Source organism: Protopterus annectens, chromosome 12.part0, assembly GCF_019279795.1.
Source record: "Protopterus annectens isolate FY-2018-M chromosome 12.part0, PAN1.0, whole genome shotgun sequence".
NCBI classification, from domain to species: Eukaryota; Metazoa; Chordata; order Ceratodontiformes; family Protopteridae; genus Protopterus; species Protopterus annectens.
The window spans coordinates 792,102,350-792,120,877 of NC_056746.1; the positions used below are offsets into that span (position 1 = coordinate 792,102,350).

The following is an 18,528-nucleotide window of genomic DNA, read 5'->3' on the forward strand; positions in this document are numbered from 1 at the left end:
ATCAACCAGGAAGACCTATTGTTTCTGGTCGTGGATATCTAACTGAACCATTATCTTTATATTTGACTAAACATCTGAAACCTTTGTTGACACATGTACGTTCACGCTTACAGGATACAACTGAATCTTTACAAATTATTTCAGATGTTCAACTGGAACCTGATTGGCTGATGTGTTCACTGGATGTAAGTGCTCTTTATACAAATATACCACATCAAGTGGGGCTGGATGCCTTAGCCTATTGGCTCAATGTTGCTTGCATTTATGATGATGATTTCAACAATTTTCTAGTCTGTATGGCTGAATTGGTTCTAACACAGAATGTATTTTTCTATGAGGATGTATGTTTTTGGCAAGTGAAAGGTACGGCGATGGGAGCATCCTTCGCTCCTATTTATGCCGACCTGTTTATGGCCTACATCGAAGAATACATCATATATGATGCCAGCCATAATATTTACCTCCCAAAAATTGACATCTGGAGGAGGTATTTGGATGATTGCTGGATGGTGTGGAGGGCAGATGCTGAATACTTGATGGAATTTGTTTCATACCTCAATAACAACATATGGGGTTTACAATTCACCATCAATTATCATGTGGAAACAATTACCTTTCTGGATGTATTAATAATCAAACAGCAAGATGGTACTTTGGCTACTCAAGTATTCAGGAAATATCTGAAATATAACACTGTCCTTCACGCCTCCAGCTTTCATCCTCCGCATGTTGCCAAAAATATACCCAAATCACAATTTATTCGTTCTAGAAGAATTTGTTCTCAGCCTGAGGATTTTGAAATAGACTTGATCTCATCAATAGGTTCCGGGATAGAGGCTATCCTATGGGACATGTTATTAAAGCCAGCAACTGGGTCAATACACGTCCCAGGGAAGAGTTCTTGAAATACAAAAATAAGGACAACAGTGTCACACAGCCAATCAGGTTCATGACTACCTATGCCAGGAACACCAATGTTTTAATGCATAGTATCAATACTAATTGGAATATTTTGTCTAATATTCCAGAGCTATCAGGTGTATTATCTGACAATTGTCTGTTCTCATTTCGAAAAGGGAGAAATCTTGCTTCCCATTTTAATCACTATAAACATACACATCAAACTGATAATAAATCCTATGTTCAAACTACACTAACCGGGGAAAGAGTGGTAGGATGTTTTCCCTGTGGACATTGTAGCAATTGTGACAAGATAATAAAGACCAAGGAGTTCACTAGTAGAAATTGTCCCAGAGTCTTTAACATAGCATTTTTTGCAAATTGCAGTAGTGAGTGGCTTGTCTACCTTGCAACATGTAATTGTGGTGCTTTTTATGTGGGCCAGACCTCTAGGCCTTTAAGATTTCGTATTTCAGAACACATGAGTAACATTAGAACCAAAAAACTCAACAATGCTTTGTATAAACATTGTTTGAAACATTCCAATGCCAAATTTTCATTTACAGTAATTGATATTATCAAGGATAATAGATTTAATAAGACAGGGTGGCACTCTTTGCTTGATACCAAAGAGAAGAAATGGATAACTATTTTGGGAGCGCTATTTACACCCGGGCTTAATGAGCAATTATAATTGCACCAATAAGAAGTAGGCTAGCTACTTTAAAAAGCATCATTTTTCATTGTTTTTTTTATCACTGAAGAAGGTTGTGCTATTTTTTGCCAGCCGAAACCGGTCTGACATGATGTTATTTTTATTGCAAAAAAATTATTCATTGGATCCTATCCATCTGCTAGCTATATTTTTGTTTTGCTGAACTATTTTTCTTGTTGCCGTGCAGATTCCCATGTGCAGGAGGATTTCCTTGATTGATCATTCTGACCATGCCATAGGCTCACCTATAGTATCATCGTCTTTTTAAAATCCAAACATGTTGGAAAAATCTTGTAACAAAACGGTTTACAGCAGGACCAGTTCAAGTAATGAATGATTAGCACACATATGTTCTCCTGGAAATGCTTGAAATCTGCAGAGAATATGTATTCTATTTTTTTCAATTTAACTTCTGGATTTTACATAATAACAAACTCCTCTTCAAATGTTTTAATGTTAACTTAGCATGTATTGGAGAGCATGGGGTGCCCCTATATGGAAAGCATTTCCTACATAAAACATGTTCACAAAGAGATTAGACTGAAATGTTTTGATCATGTATATCCATATGAGGCAGAATCCTTGATATCTTGAGGGAGACTTTACTGAAGAGGCATTAATCCCAGGAATGCTTTCCAAGTAAGATGGCAACAAGAATGCAACATTCCCAAAAGGAATGCATAAAGCAAAGAGATGTGGCACTTAGTTCATAATAACAGAGTGGTCAGTGTTTGCATTTTAAAATAAGCAAGGTGCGTGTTTACATGTACATGCATATGTGTGTGTGCTTGTGTGTATATTGTTATTGTTGTTGTTGTTACTGATGAGGATGTGATACAAACAAATCTTTAAATCAGTATTCCTTAATAGAGACTTAAGATCAGGAAATAAATGACAACAGCTCAGTTGACCTAAAGGGGTAAATCCCTGACAATGACCAAAGTGACCCAGAGTTGGATTTCTTGCTCAGGCTCCTGTTGGAACTGGCACAGGTAAGTACAGAAAGGAAGGGGCTCGGTCTGCACATCTCTTTTTGTAGGGAGGTATATGAAGCACATGGTTGGGCATGATATCTGTGGCTAAATCCCCTTTACAGAATTGAGTTCATATGTGGGGTGCTCTCTAAAAAAGGGGGGCAGGGTCAATTCATTATGTTATGTAGAAGCATGAACATACATTGCGCAGGCCCAATGTGCACAAAGCCTTTGGATACTATGGCCATGTACAGGGAACAAAAGGGTTTACAAGACAAAATGTAACCCCCAAATCACCTAAGTGATCACTCCCCCTTTACATTCACTTGATTCTCACCCCAGGGTATGAATGTGCTGTAGGACTTTCCTCCTGGTGAATGGCTCAATCCAATGGGTGACTGGAACAGATGGAGGTCTTGGTCAGCAAAGAGTAGTGGGCCAGAAAGTAATAAGGAAATGAATAACAGGCACCGCGGGGAATGGCTGTGTCTGTTCGCTATTAATGCATATAAATGTTTTATACAAAGGTAGACAGGATGCATCGCTATCTTGAGCAAACGTCACATGTAGACACATAAACAACAAAATATTTGCAAGGTATTTGCTGGGAAATACAGTGGAGTCTACATTGGATATTAAATTCTTATTTAAGAGTAAGGATCTCCCAGTAAAGACACCTCTTATTTCTTTCCTTTGTTAGTGTTGTTATGCAGGGCAAGGGTTTACTGTTAAGTATATCATTCCACTGCGTAGGTAAATGTAGGAAACAAATTTCTTTGCTCTCAGAGTTGAGTATGTTTAGGTTTATTGCAGAAGCATTTCTTTTTCACGTAAACAGTCCTGTACACACAAGTATGGACATTGGGAACGTGCATTCATTACATTCAGTTCTCACTGAATTTCTATTGAATATTTTGCTATTTTGTTGATCTCATTTTTTACTGTTAAATGTGTTTACAATTCTATATTTGATCAAAACTACTTTGCCTGACCATTGAAGCAATGTGCATTCACATTTTTGTGAAATAATAATACATAATTACTGCATTCATATATTTTTCTCATATTTGCAGTCTATGAATTATCCATATTTCTTCCCGTTGTTATTTTGGTGTTAGAGTACATTCTGTTGTATAAGACTTTTAGACAGCTGCCACTTGCAGTCATCATTCAAATTTGCCTGTAACTTTCTCCTTCATATGATAGAATATTGTTATTACTAAATATAGTCCAAAACCCTTGATCTGTCAGTTAACTTCATCTGGCTTCTTCCCTTTTTAAATGCTTTTGGTTTGGTCCACATGTTCACTTTAAAGATAGGAAGGAATTGTTACGATAAGCAAAGTAGTGGTTCTAGATGGATCTAGAACTAAGTATTGCACTGACTTTTTCTTCTGGACTCTTGGGATTGGTTTTGGAGGATTGTCTCACCCATGTAGTAGGTATAAGGAAGGGGTAAATTAATGAGATGTCAGAATGTGTGAGGTATACAGATGAAGTATGACTCTTCAAGTGGGGTGAAAAGGATCTGGGATATGTAGATAATGATAGTAATGCAGGAAGATGAAGAATAACTGCACAAGAGCTAACTGCAGCAGCCAGACACAAAGGGTCACTGAAGTCCTGATGCGTTGATTGCTTGTATGTAACAGGTGACTTCTTTCAGCCAATAAAATTACTACATTGATTTCTTACCATTTTATATGTTCTAGTTGAAATTAATTGTTTAACATGAAGCTCTGTGATTTTGTATAGTCTGACCCTCTCTTTTTCTGGAACAGTTTATATATATATATATATAGATAGATATATACACACACACACACACACACATATACATACACATACCACACACACACACACACACACACACACACACACACACACACACACACACACACACACACACACACACACACACACACACACACACATATATATATATATATATATATATATATATCTTATGCAGACAGTTTAAAATATACTTGATTCAGAAATAGCCCATCACACACATTAAGAGATATGGTAAAAAGTGGCTATTTCCAAATGTGGTATTTTACAATTCAGAAACACATGAGTGACAATGAGGAACGACCTCATTATTGTCTAATTTTAATGCATCTAAATAGTCATTAACTACTGCAAGTTCAGACACACTCTTTCCTGTGGCAATTAACATTGTCGGTCCATCATTTTGTTACAGGTATCCCCATTATTCACTCTTCCTTACAAATACACACAATAAAACACATATCCAGGAAAACACAAACACATGCGCACACACACACACACGCGCACACACACACACACACACACACACACACACACACACACACACACACACACACACACACACACACACACACGCACACTGCATGCCCCTTACTTTCTCTGAGTTGAAAGAATGTCCCCAATGTCTCCTCCAATATTTTCACTGCTCTCATAAATACTGAATGATTGCCTTCATTCATCAATGCCAGATATTAACGTTTCAGCCTTCATATCTTACTACAAGCTGTTGTTATAGCAACTTTTTAAGTTTATAAAAGTAATATTTGAAATCCATTCTTGATTGGATGTTTTTGTTACACCATTAATAATTCTGTCTTTCTCTAGTTGCCCAATTCCACACTTACACTGAGAGTGCGATTTTTTGAATCAGGGCAGACTTACACTGACAGCAACTCTTTTGGAATCTGGCTATAGATTTCTTTTACTACAAGGCTGAGAGTTGAGAGAAATGATTAAATGTGTCCTGTCTCTCCCTCTCTCTCTTTCTTGTAGCTCACAAATGGCTGTAGGCATTGATTAATGATGAAGATCCCCATTTTATGTTAAAAAAAACCTACACTACTTAGTTAGTGCAGTGGGTCAAAGCTGCTGCTTCCTGTTTTGAGAATGCAGAGTTAGAAGTTTTTTTTTCCTCCTCCTTTGTAATGTACTTATTTATTTATTTGTGTATTTATTTATTTATTTTAATGTTCACCCTCATATTATCTCTGGCATCTAGTGGCCTTTAGCATTAAGCCTAATATCCTCTGCAGGAGGTGGGAGGGGCAGGTTTGAATTCTTTTTCATACCTTTCAGACACGCTATTTAAACTATCCCTGGTATCTAGTGGGCCTCCTGATCCACATTGTCTTTTTTTAAGTGCCTTTAATGCACACTGCTAAAGAATTATCTCTGGTGGCTACTGTTTCCCTCTAATTCTAAGTGTCACTAAGGCATGAAATGGCAAGAGTTAATCCTAGTGTATAGTGGTTCCTCCAATGAACAATGTTTTTTTTTTTTTAATTCATTTCCTCTAAGACACTCCATATAGAGTATCCCTGGCAACTAGTGATATCCTGCCCCTAAGTGCTGTTAAGACAAGGTGTAATCCCTGGTGTCTAATGCTTCCCTCCCATCTCTATATTTGGTAAGTGTTGTTAAGGCATCAGAAGAGAGTTATCCCTAGTGTCTAGTTGTACCCCCCTGACCCACTGTTGCAGGTTTTGCTCATTAGTATAGAGGAGTTAAATAACACCATTGCAGGTTTCACTTGTTGTCTAGGAAAGTGTGGAGGTAAGAAAGCACCCCGCAACCCACCCACACAAACACAGTACAAACACACACACACACACACACACACACACACACACACACACACACACACACACACACACAAACCTGCCCTATGCCCTCAATAGCCTTCCTGCTGAGACCTCCCTGGCAGACACGTATATATACACACACACACACACACACACACACACACACACACACACACACCCACACACACATAAAAACCACACTTGCAAATGCAGCACCTCATATACACACATGTACACATACAGACCTCAACAGTATCCGTCTACTAAACTCTCCGACACTAACCTCTACCTCCATAGATGAATACATGTTTTTAGCTGTGTTCATTACCATGAACAGCCAGGAGTGGTCATGTTAACTAATGCAGGCAGTTCCAAGGGACAGTACATGGCTAATTAGCATATGACTCTCCCTTGGAATACATTATTAGCATTTATCATGTCTGTCATTGAACATATAGGATGCTAACTTTTGAACAGAGCACCATTTATCCATGAATATAGCATCATTCATACCAATACCAAGTTGTATTAACACTTGTAAACCCTGTGGTTCCATATTCTGTTGTTGATATGTCTTTAATAAACAAAAGTGCCAAATTTGTGCCATGAGCTTTTATGAAGTCTGCACGTACCTTCGTTGAAGGTTGGGCATCGGGCTGGCAACTCAGCACCGTAAAAATCTACTGCCAGTCATTAGCAGACCGGAGTTCTGCTGTGGCAACCCCTATAACCGGGAAAAGCCGAAAGAAGAAGATTAGTTCTAGAAATACTTTTTTTCATGCCATGGTCACCATTAAATCCAGACTGGCTCATGGCATCCATAGAGTTATCAGAAGCTCCACCTCTACATAAAGGGAATGGAGACACATAATTGTTATCCCTCATAATGACATCCAATAGGGTATTCAACTTCAAATTGCTCGGTGTGGCCGTATTAATACTTAAAATGTAAGTGTTCCAAAATAAGGAACTATTTTACAATCCAGCACATATATATCACATCAGAACCCAAGAAAATGTGCCCGGAACCATAGGATTTTAAAAGTATAAGGTGCATGCATAGAAATAAATATCCAAACAAAACATATACACATCACCACTCCACTCCACTATAGTATTCAACAGGAATGTTTTTTTACGAAGACCATACCAAAACAGCAATCAGACCAGGTTTCATTCGTAATATGAGCTTTTTCATTGCTGACATCACAAAGAAACAGTCCTTAATTTAAAACTAAATTTCAAATTTAAACAAATGTTAAATTGTATGTACCATGTGGAACTTTTCATCCTGGGCCTTTACTGAAAAAGGATATGTGTCCAGTCAGACTTTCCCAGTAATCAAATGTAAAATAAAACAAATACAATTTGCATTAAAATACACATTATATAAATCATTGCATAATGTTATCAAAAACACCTCATGACTATTATTTGAAATGATATTTAAAAATATATATATTCCTCTTATCTTCTATAGAAAATTTTCTATAATAATTTAATAAATAATATATAAATATAAATTTATAAACTTTTTATAAAAATGTAACTGGTGTCATCTAGTGGTTGAAATCTCAATTACAACAGTTCATTCAGACCTAAATCATAAATGGCACCAAAAATAATTATCCATATTTTCTCTTTAAAATGAAGTGAAAGTGTAAGTAATTTGTCAAATTTATTGGGGGAGAAGGAGATAACTTTATTGATAACTACAAAGCTGAATGTACCACCTGGATGTTGTTCTCTATGCTGAAAGAAAGCATTACATGGTCTGGAACACTTCAGGTCACTTTTATGTAAAGATAATCTTTGTTCGAAAGGACTTGAAGTTTCTCCACACATAAAAAGAGCCACATTGTCATGTTGTCAAATATATGACCCTCTTTGTGTCACATGTAATTACCACTAGATTGTCTAAATGAGCCATATAACATTGTAGATTTTATCTATTAGTATAGGGAAGTGTAGAGTGGAGGTCTGAAAGTTCCCCCCAGCCAACACACACACACACACACACACACACACACACACACACACACACACACACACACACACACACACACAAACACACACACACATACACATACACAAACCTACCCTGCACCCTCACTAACACCCCTCCCCGAGACCACCTAGGCAGACACACCCTCACACACACACCCTCACACACACACACACACACACACACACACACACACACACACACACACACACACACACACACACACACACACACACACACACACACACACACACACACACACACACTCACACAAACATACTTGTTTATGGGGAATAATGGGAATCTCCAGACCCTATCATGAATATGGTTCAGAGGATTTCCCACGTCTGTCAACCAAGGGGACACACAAGTTGATCCATTCAGTGTAGCACTCATGCAGACCGCAATAGTACCTGTATATTAAACTCTCTGGCACTTACCTCTACCACCAAGGAAGAATACAAGCTTTTGGCTATGTTCATTTCCATGAACAGCCAGGAGTGGCCATGTCAACTAATGCAGACAGTTCCAAGTGACAGCACATGGCTAATTAGCATATGACTCTCCCTTGGAATACATCATTAGCATCTATCGTGGCTGTACAGACAGCCCACTATAAAGCCACATGCCTTTGTGTTGCAGCACCATGGGTAGTGTTGTCTCTGAATCAGAAGTAGTTACCACAAGATGTACACAGTCTTCATGAATCATGTCCATTGTACTTAATTTGAATGAAAATATATCTCTGTTCAGTACTGCAACTGTTTTAATTTAAATAAAAAACAGGAATTCATAAATAGTTTTTGTTCATAAAAGAATCAGTCATATCTAATAAATACATCACTGAATAAAGAGGGTTAGTTGAACACCATGAGATAATGCACTGTAAAAATTAATTTGATACATTTACAAAAAGTAAACATCTGAGTCTCCTTACTACTGAGCCTGTCATACAAAGACATTCTATGTGGTTTGCACAGGTTAATGAATGTATTCAAAGGCAAGGAGTGATGAGCATTCGATGTACTGTCAACCAGTGGTGTGTGCCTGTCTGTGCAACTAAAGCTGGAATGTGCAAGGAACATATATCAAATATATATATCTATGTGTATGCTAGAACGTAAAATACTTGGAGAAATATTTCATCAGGATATGTGGCATGTATAACTGCAGTGTATTAAGTAACCCATTTTTTTTTCTGGTCACTTTAGACTTCATGAATTGAAATTACAGTATCAGTACAACATCTTGCAATTTAATTAACGCTGACTCGTTCCTTCTGTGTTGCTTCTACCCACAGCTGAATTTCTTTTCCTATTGTGGGGAGTTTATCTCTGCTATGCAGTGCGGACAGTTCCATCAACGTTTCATGAGCCCCGTTATATGACTATTGCTGTTCATAATGAGCTCATTATCTCAGCGATATTCCATACCATTCGGTAAGTATTGTCAGGATTATGAACATACAGGACCATTGTTTTATTTAATTATACATCATAATCTTCTTTAGTGAAAGCGCTCAAAAGTACTTCCGTTACTTATTTATTTATTTATTTGTTTATTTATTTATTTTTATTGCAATGACCTTTAAATGGCTTTGCGGGACTGAACTTGAGTTTGTACGGATAAATGTACTTCTAAAACTGGTAAACAAAGCATATACTATAAGCTTCTCTTTCGTGTTTATCAGTATAGGAATGTAAAGAGCCATGTGTCATCAGAATATTAACTACAAAATGTAGCTTCTTATCAGCTTGCAGCACTGGAAAATAAATTATGGTGCATTTTGTATATTGAAAGAACGTTTTCTGTGAAACTCTAAAATGTTATGTATGGTTTAAGGTAAGCTTTTCATTTATATTTGCCACAGGCCTTGTTATGCCTGCACTTTAGTTTTCAGATATTCTGTTGTTTATAAATGCAGACAGGAATGTGGTTACTACCCAAAAATTAGAACTATCCTGTGTTTTGTTAAGTATAAATAAAAAAGCTGCAAACAAATTATTTTGTTGCTATTTAATTGTTTGGAAGCTTGTTGACTCACTAGATAATACAGTAGAATTTTATTTATAGGTGGTGAATAAATGGTTATAGAAAAGTTTTAAGCAGAATGCATTGAAATAAAACACATAACAATACAAAGATTATGTGTGTTGGCTCAACACATGTTGAGGGGCTTTAGAGTAGTTTTAAAAGGTAGTTAACGCACAATAAACTATAACACATAAAAGGCATTATAATCATAAAGAATATATTCAGAAAGAGTTTAGAAAATTATTTTATGTCAGCTATTAAAAAATACAATGGGTGAAAAATCAGAAATACATACTATGTCTAGCACCTGTGTTTGAAATGGACAGAGGCAGCTTGTAACTCTTGCCCTAACTTACATATACCTCTTAAAATAACCTTTAAAGCACATAAACTTGCAGAATATATTTCGGGATGCCTGACAAGGCTGATAAAGGCCCCAGTGGTTGTTAGCCTAGCATAACCCTATAAACCTCTGAACCTGTTCCTAATAACAGAACCTAGCAATCCAAAAACAGTAATGATCAGCAACAGGGTTAAGGGGTGCTGAAAAGAACTGCATACTTCAATGTGTCATACTTTGTGGATAAGGCTACATGCTTTAGAAATTCTGCAGCATACTCCCACTAAGACTTCTTGTACAGGTCTTGTTGAAGGTTCTCTGCCTTGGACTGCGGATGAGTTTCTGCCAGTTTGCATTTGTTAGCTCACTGACATGACAAAACATTTAAATCTATAGTCAGTGGCTTCTATCCAGGTCATACCAGATTAGTGAGTTCTTGCCTGAACAATCTAAGTTTAAAAAATTTTCCACACTGTGAGATGCTCCTTGTCTATTTTTTCCCATCAGGTTTTGAAGGAGGTATTTGTGCTCTCTTATCTTGACAAATTATCTTAGGATCATTGTAAGATGAATAGTTATTTCTCTCTCTCTTCTATCATTTTTATTGTGATGGTATACCTCAGGTAGTACCCCATTCACCCAGAGGAGGGGCATGGGAAGAAGAACTTGAAAGGAGAGAGCTAGTTTGGCAATTGACACTGAATGCAGTTACTTCACCATGTCTCAATGAACAGGCATCCATTACTCCTGTACTTAAGATAAGGGCAGCTAAGCTTTGAAACAAAAGTATGTTCTTATTGATGCACTACATAAAGTTATTTTTTCAGTTGTACTATTTAGATATTTTTCTTATCAGTACCAGGTTGGCATTTATGTGATTTTATTTTTTTGTTTATAGTTTTTGTCAGTCTTTAATAGTTTCTACATGTTATTAGCACAATTTACTTTTAGGCCAGTATTTTGTTGAATAATTATTTTTACTGTTTTTTTAATAAAAGTGTTTTTAACACAGATAAGATGGCAAAACAATTCATGTAAAACATAAGTCTTACAGAATATTCCACTTTTTACTGACAGTTTTACTTTAAATATTCTGTATTACTTTATTGTAAGTCATTTCTCATTTGGCTGTTTATTTTCAAATGTCTTTATATACTTTGGTTAAGCTTGCAAACACTGTTCTAATGAAGTCCCAAATGGTGGGATACAAGCGCTTAACCTTGTTATTTCCTTTAATACAAGTTTTTAATTTATCAGACTTGAAGTTTTGTGTTTATTACTTCATCATTGATCTACATTACAGTTTGTGCTTGGACTCTCTGTGTGTTTAAAGTGGAACACCTCAGCTGGAAGGGTGTTGTGCTACCACAGCTGTAACAGTTATTGCAGTGTGATGCCATCACACAAGCTAAAGGAGCTACCTTTTCTCTTCACCTTAAGTCACCCGAGGACCTACGTGAGCCTTCTGCTTCCTCCTGGTGTGATGATTGAGAAATCTATGCACTTTCAACTTCTTTTTGAAAACTCATGACCTCTTTGCTTTTCTTTTTCAGCCAGCCTTTAGAGAATAACAAGACAGAGACTGCAAAGTTAAAGTTAGTACTGACATTCTCATGGTGAGGAAGAGTAACTCAGTAAATACAGTCTTGGTCCTACTTAATCTCTTGGTAGCATCTGGCACTGTGAATCCAGTATCCTTCTGGAGAGGTTGAATTTTGTCCATGGGATTTCACCTACCATCCTGAAATGGTGTTCTTCCTATCAATAAGAATACTTACAGAGCATGACTTGTGTTTTATATTCTTCTCAGAATTATCATTTGAACTGTACAGCTCCTCTGGGCTCCATTTTCTGGCTACTATTACACCCTTGGGGATGTGTTATGAAGTAGGGGATTATTACACTTAAAAACAGCTGCATTGATGATACAGTTATATCGCTCCTTTATGGAGTGAGTGATACTTCTGTCCTTGATAGACAATTATTTGAAGTCCATTGCCACCTGACCCCAGAGAAATCAACTGAAGCTGAACTCCTTAAAGATGAAAGGGATGACAGTGCATGAAGCACTTCACTCGTCCACATCTTCACAGCCTTTATGTCATTATCTCATATAGCAATAACAGGTCAGAAATGCTCTGCAGCTGCAAAATCTTAAGTGATTCTCAGTGATTCTGTGACCATTAAGGACCAGACGTCAGTGGCTATTTGAACATTTTGTTTTCATGTGAGAAATATTGTCTGTATTAAGTATTTAATTACAACAATTGATAAAACAACTGTTCATGTATTGTGTCCTCTCAACTGGGCTCCTGTAATGACCTTTACCTTGAGCACTAGGGCCAATGTCTTTAATCCTCTGTCGTCTAGGCAAGAAGAGTTCATACATACATCTGTCTTGCTGCACACGACTGTAGGTGACATTAAATTATGATGCATTGACAACAGCATATATATTGGCTGGAGCACTGCAGTGTCACTACTGTGGGTGGAGAATCTGTGAAATTGTGATGGCAGGTTTGACTGCGCTAAGAGGGCCATGATGGCATTTTCCTATAATCCATTTTTTTCTTTTTTTACTGAGTTCCATAAGCTTAGCAACACAATATTAGAAGAGGAGAATTGATCATGTTTTGTCTATACACCTTACTCAACAAAATAGATGATTGACAGTTGTGCAGGCAGTCCCAGGGTTGGGGAATATCCCCTTTCCCTGGTATTGTGAGTCCTCATCATTATAATATACACCGCTTCATCGACACATATTCAGTGAAAATCACTTCCATGATTCACTAAATTTTCCAAGGGCAATGAAGTAATTGGCCAACCACACAACTTTGCCCTTTTCCCCACTGCAGTGCAATCTCAGAGTTGGTATATATAGTTAGGGGGCTGTGGTGGGCACAGTTCTGTTGTGCTGTGGGCACTTGTTTCATTGCCCTTGGAAAATTCAGTGAATCATGGAAGTGATTTTTCACTGAATATGTATCGATGAAGAGGTGTTTGCTGAAAATAACTTCCGGCGAACTAATATAGACCCGTATTCTTTACAGTGATAACAGTCAATGCATTCACAGTTTTTCCATAAATACTATAATACATTATAATGCAAATAAAGCCATAAGTATATATTTGTTAAACTTTCACAAACAAATTGTCACACTTTGGAAACTATACAAACCAGACATATATTGTTATTACAATTCTGTTAACTAGACATAAGCATTCATGTCATTTTAAAAAATTCCTTTCTGAGTGTATTTTTATTGAGCTATTTATAGGAACATGAAAACATATGCTTGATTATTTAATTAACAATACAAAATGCAAATATCAATGACAGTTTTCTTCAACAACATCTAAGGTTTCACTTGATGCCATGAAATACATTACAAGTCACTATTTTTTAAAGTATTAATTATATATGGAAATATTGCTTATTTTCATAATTACTAACAACAACTAGCAGTAACTCCAGTATAGTGTGATATAAATGGACATTGACATTGAAATTTCTTGTCTCCCACTATGGTGTTCCACATTGTACCCCTCAATAGTATGTAAGCCTCTCAGTTACTAAATACGAACATAAGTATGAAAATATGAATAATAAGTGGAAAACGATTTATTTCTCTGCTGAAGGACAGCCTACATTATCAATGTTAGTTTCATTTCATTAATTACTTGTTGTCCTTTCTAATACTGTATGTTATTTGTTGGTAAGTCACTTAGTTAAAGAAGCAAGACCCAGAAAAGGTCTGGATGGCATAAGGAGCTATGGGTGCTATGTTGTTGTTGTTGTTATTGGAACTATAAAAAATGTGCTGTAGCCTTGAATGAGTTAGAAAAGCCCATTCTGTAACACTATTACTAAACAAGGCAAGCTGAGATACCCATCACATGTACTAACATACACAACATACACATTAAATCGATCACCTTGCCTAATCCATACTCTAACCCTATCCCTCATTCACTCACCCAACACTGAATTTATCACCCTTACCTAACCCTTACCTTAACCCACATATGATCACATGCACACTCCTAATCTCTAATGCCAAACCCCACTTACCTCTATGCACAGACATGCATAGCATTCGACCAAATAGCATGTGTATATATATATATATATATATATATATATATATATATATATATATATGCTGCATTTTGGGTACCCCAGACAGTGTGTTTAGATTAAGAAGTTTTTGGTCTGTTCCCTAATGGCAGTGATGTTTGCCGGGGGGGGGGGCTAACTTGTTTGTTTGTTAGTTTTCTCTGCCTGTATAATGATGTTGTGTTTGGATGATACTGCCCATCACATAGTAGCAGTTAGCTGTGCCCTGTATAGATGCAGGCACCTAGAATTAAAATTTCCCATATAAAACTACCCCTGACATTGCCTCAAAGAGCAACTAGTTTGGGCATTGAGGAGCACCGCCCCTGAAGTTTAGTCTTAAATAGCAATGTTTGCAGTCTATACTCTTACAGCCACCAAAACAGCCAGCTGTAAACCCCTGTGCTAAGAATTTGAGAGGTATGACTCCATGCAAACTCTCCTCAACCTGGAGAATATTGACATCTGTGCAGCTGCTGAGACATGGTCTAGAGCCATGGAGAGCATCCCAGAAGTTCAGGGCTATAATATCTTCCACACAACTAGACTAGCTACTTCACAGAAAGAAACAAAAGGTGGCGCTGTCTCAATTTTTATCAAAAGTAAACCCACCTCAAGACTTGTTAAACAGTATGACATGCCTGAGTTTCTCTACATCCAAAATACCATGGGCAAAGTCCCATGACATATCCTTATAAGTTATAGGTTTCCCTCTATGACCCAGGAAACTCATTACTTTTACTTAAATGTACTGGAGACACTCCCCATTCAACCCAGCAACATATTCTTGGGTAACTTTAGTTATTCCATTGTAAACTGGGAATCATACAGAACCAAAAACAAGCAGGCCTGGTGATTCCTTGATTTTGTTAACACAAGTAACCTGGGTCTGTACTGCGACTAATGTCATAAATATCACTGACCTTTTCCTCACAAATGTGGTTGAACTCTGACCCCACCCTCCAGTGTAATGTCCTGACTTGTCAAGTCAGACCATGAAGCTGTCGCCTTAGAAATAAAAATAAAATCTGGAACCCATGTAAACTCTGATACTTTTATTAACTATTATAAGGTAAATTTCCTATTATTAAGTGACATCCTGGCAAAATTCCAAGCCCCCAATGTGGAGAACGCTGCTGCCTATGCAGAATTGTTCATGGAAATGCTGTACAATCATGTTAACAGCTACATTCAAGGAGCTATACCTATCCTTAAAATGCACATGACAAACAAAAAAAAAAAAACAAGCCACCATAGTAGAATCTCAGCATGAACAGACTGTATAACAAAAGAAAGACAATCCTGGCAAAACTAAGAAGTGCAATACCCACCAAGGTACATACGCCCTCATCAATCTAAACAAGCAATTTATGGGGCTACTCAAGTCTACCAAAACTAAGTTTTAGGTAAAAACAGCATCTCAGTCCAAGGCTTTCTTCAGCTATGCCTGCAACTCCAAAGGAAATATACAGCAATATTCCAAAATAATTGTAAATGGACTCACCTATAGCGAGCCAGAAGATATAGCAAATCTAATGGCTGACAAATTTAGCCCCAACCCCCCCCCCCACAGATACACCTTAGTAAATACCCTCAACTATAACTGCTCCAGCTATCAATAGGGCACAGCTCCTCAGTGCTCACTCCAATGCCGAGAACACTGCATCAAAGGGATGCAGTAGTATTCCCAAGATGCCTCCTTGATAACATGAAGCATGACCTAATAAGACCACCAGAATCAATATGTAACCACAGCCTCCAGACAGGCTTTGTGCCAAGTAAATGGGGGACTGCAAATGTCATCCCTCTGCACAAAGGTGGGCCATCTGTAGACCCAGGTAACTACTGACCCATAAGTCTAACTAGTCTCATATACAAGGCCGTGGAAGCATTATTATGGAAATAATAAACAAAGACATTGGAAATTTTTAGTCACTGGATCCAACCCAGGTTAGTTTCATCAAAGGCCTACCCAACATTGTGGACTTCTTTGAGAGGGCCACCAAAGCAATGGACAAGGGAAAGCAGTCCATTCTGCCTACCTTGATCTGGAAAAGTACTCAACATAATATCCCACTCTGGCATTGTTGACCAATTCAAAAAATTAGTTCTAAACCTCTTTGTTACCCACTGGATAGCCTGTCACACAAAGGACTCAAGAAGATAAGATAGTGTAGGAGAGCCTACTTCCACAAAATGTCAGTCACTACCAGAATCCCTTAGAGGTCAGTAATGAGGTGGTCCTTTTTGGCATCTATTTTTCCAGAGGTCAAGACCGACATCAAGGGCGTTGACCACAGAGACAATTGTAAACTGAGTACAGTCATAGAATCTCTCAGTGACACAAATGCCTTCCAAGAAGGCCTGGCACAGATACCAAAGACATAGTATAAATCTCAGTACCAGGAAATGCATAACAGTATCCTTTTATAAGATGCTTACCCCTGGAAACTACCATACTGATAATACATCTCATAAGAGTCGACCCAATAGTCAGGTATCTGGGACTGCATGTAGACAGAAACCCTTCCTTTAACCATCATGCATCTATGGTGGTAAGGAAATCATTCTGTGGTGCAAAACATATAAGCAAGGGTATGTATCTAGGTCCAAGGATGTCATTGTTCTCCTGTATGTGGCCCTTTTCAGACTAATCATTGAGTACAACTCTCCCATCTGTATGTACTTGAGCAGGCATATGTAACAACTTTTGCATCCACAGAAGCTCCTTATAAAAAGAATACAGGCAGTAAACATGTCCTACACTGATCGCCTCAAAGTCTTTTATCTGTACCCAATATCCTGTAGGCTGCTGAGAGGTGATCTATGCCTGGCCTACAAAACATCCTCTGATCCTGATCTGATGGACTTGTTAAATATCCTCAAAACAAACAGAATAAGAATTACCAAGTCTAGGAACCTAAACCTTGCATGCAAAAAATAATAGGACATGCTAGAGGGACAGGTGTGTGTCTCAGAGACTACCACTTTTTTGGAACAAGCTTCCCATCCATTAAAAGCAGAGCTCTTCCCTAACAATATTCATGTGCAACTTAGACCAGTGGATGGGGAACTATAAATTTACCCCAGCTCAGGCAGGTCTATATCACTTGATCAAAAAAGCAAATTGCCGAAACCTCTCTTCATCAAACGGCCATTTCATCGAAATTTTTCACAGAGAAAAGTAATGGTTGGCCATCATCAGGAATTTGCCATTTTCCCCACTGTAGTGTGATCTCGGAGTTGATATATTTAGTTGGGGAGGTGAGGCACAACCCCTCACATTGGGAGTGTGGGGGGTAAAGCCCCCCCACTTGGGTGCGTGTTACATTTTTGGAGTTTAGTGACGGGTGATAGGTTGGGCAGATGTTTCTCTTCCCAGTGAAAAGTTTGATGAAACGGTCATTTGACGAACAGAGGTTTTGAATATTTGGGGTCGACAAATAGGTTTTTCTCTGAATTGATATAGACCTGGTCAGGCACCTATGTCTCTAATAGATAATGGCATCCTTTGAATGCTTGACTACCAGTGCCCTAATCTACATATATCTCATAAACAAACCTAGGGTATCAACTGACCAGATACATTTGGGAAGCATGGCTAGGCTTAAAAAGGCCCCCAAGGCATTGTTAGCCTAGCAAGCACCTATGAACCTATATCTGTATCTATATGTATGTCTATATCTATCTATATCTATATATGTCTATATATATATATATATATATATATATATATATATATATATATATTATACAATTTATTTGTTTTAACAATATACTTTGATAACTATATTAGCCTTACACAAAGCATAACCATTTCTGCTTATCACCACTCTAAATGCTT

At 37.5% G+C, this 18,528-nt stretch overlaps 1 protein-coding gene across 1 annotated transcript in view; it reads left to right on the forward strand.

Annotated features, from left to right (window-relative positions):
• LOC122816214 (probable G-protein coupled receptor 158) overlaps positions 1 to 18,528 on the forward strand; it is an 843,176-nt gene that overhangs the window by 702,653 nt on the left and 121,995 nt on the right. The window contains exon 6 of the mRNA XM_044088960.1: positions 9,491 to 9,629. Coding sequence (XP_043944895.1) covers positions 9,491 to 9,629 — 139 coding nt within the window. The remainder of the gene's footprint in view (positions 1 to 9,490; positions 9,630 to 18,528) is intronic.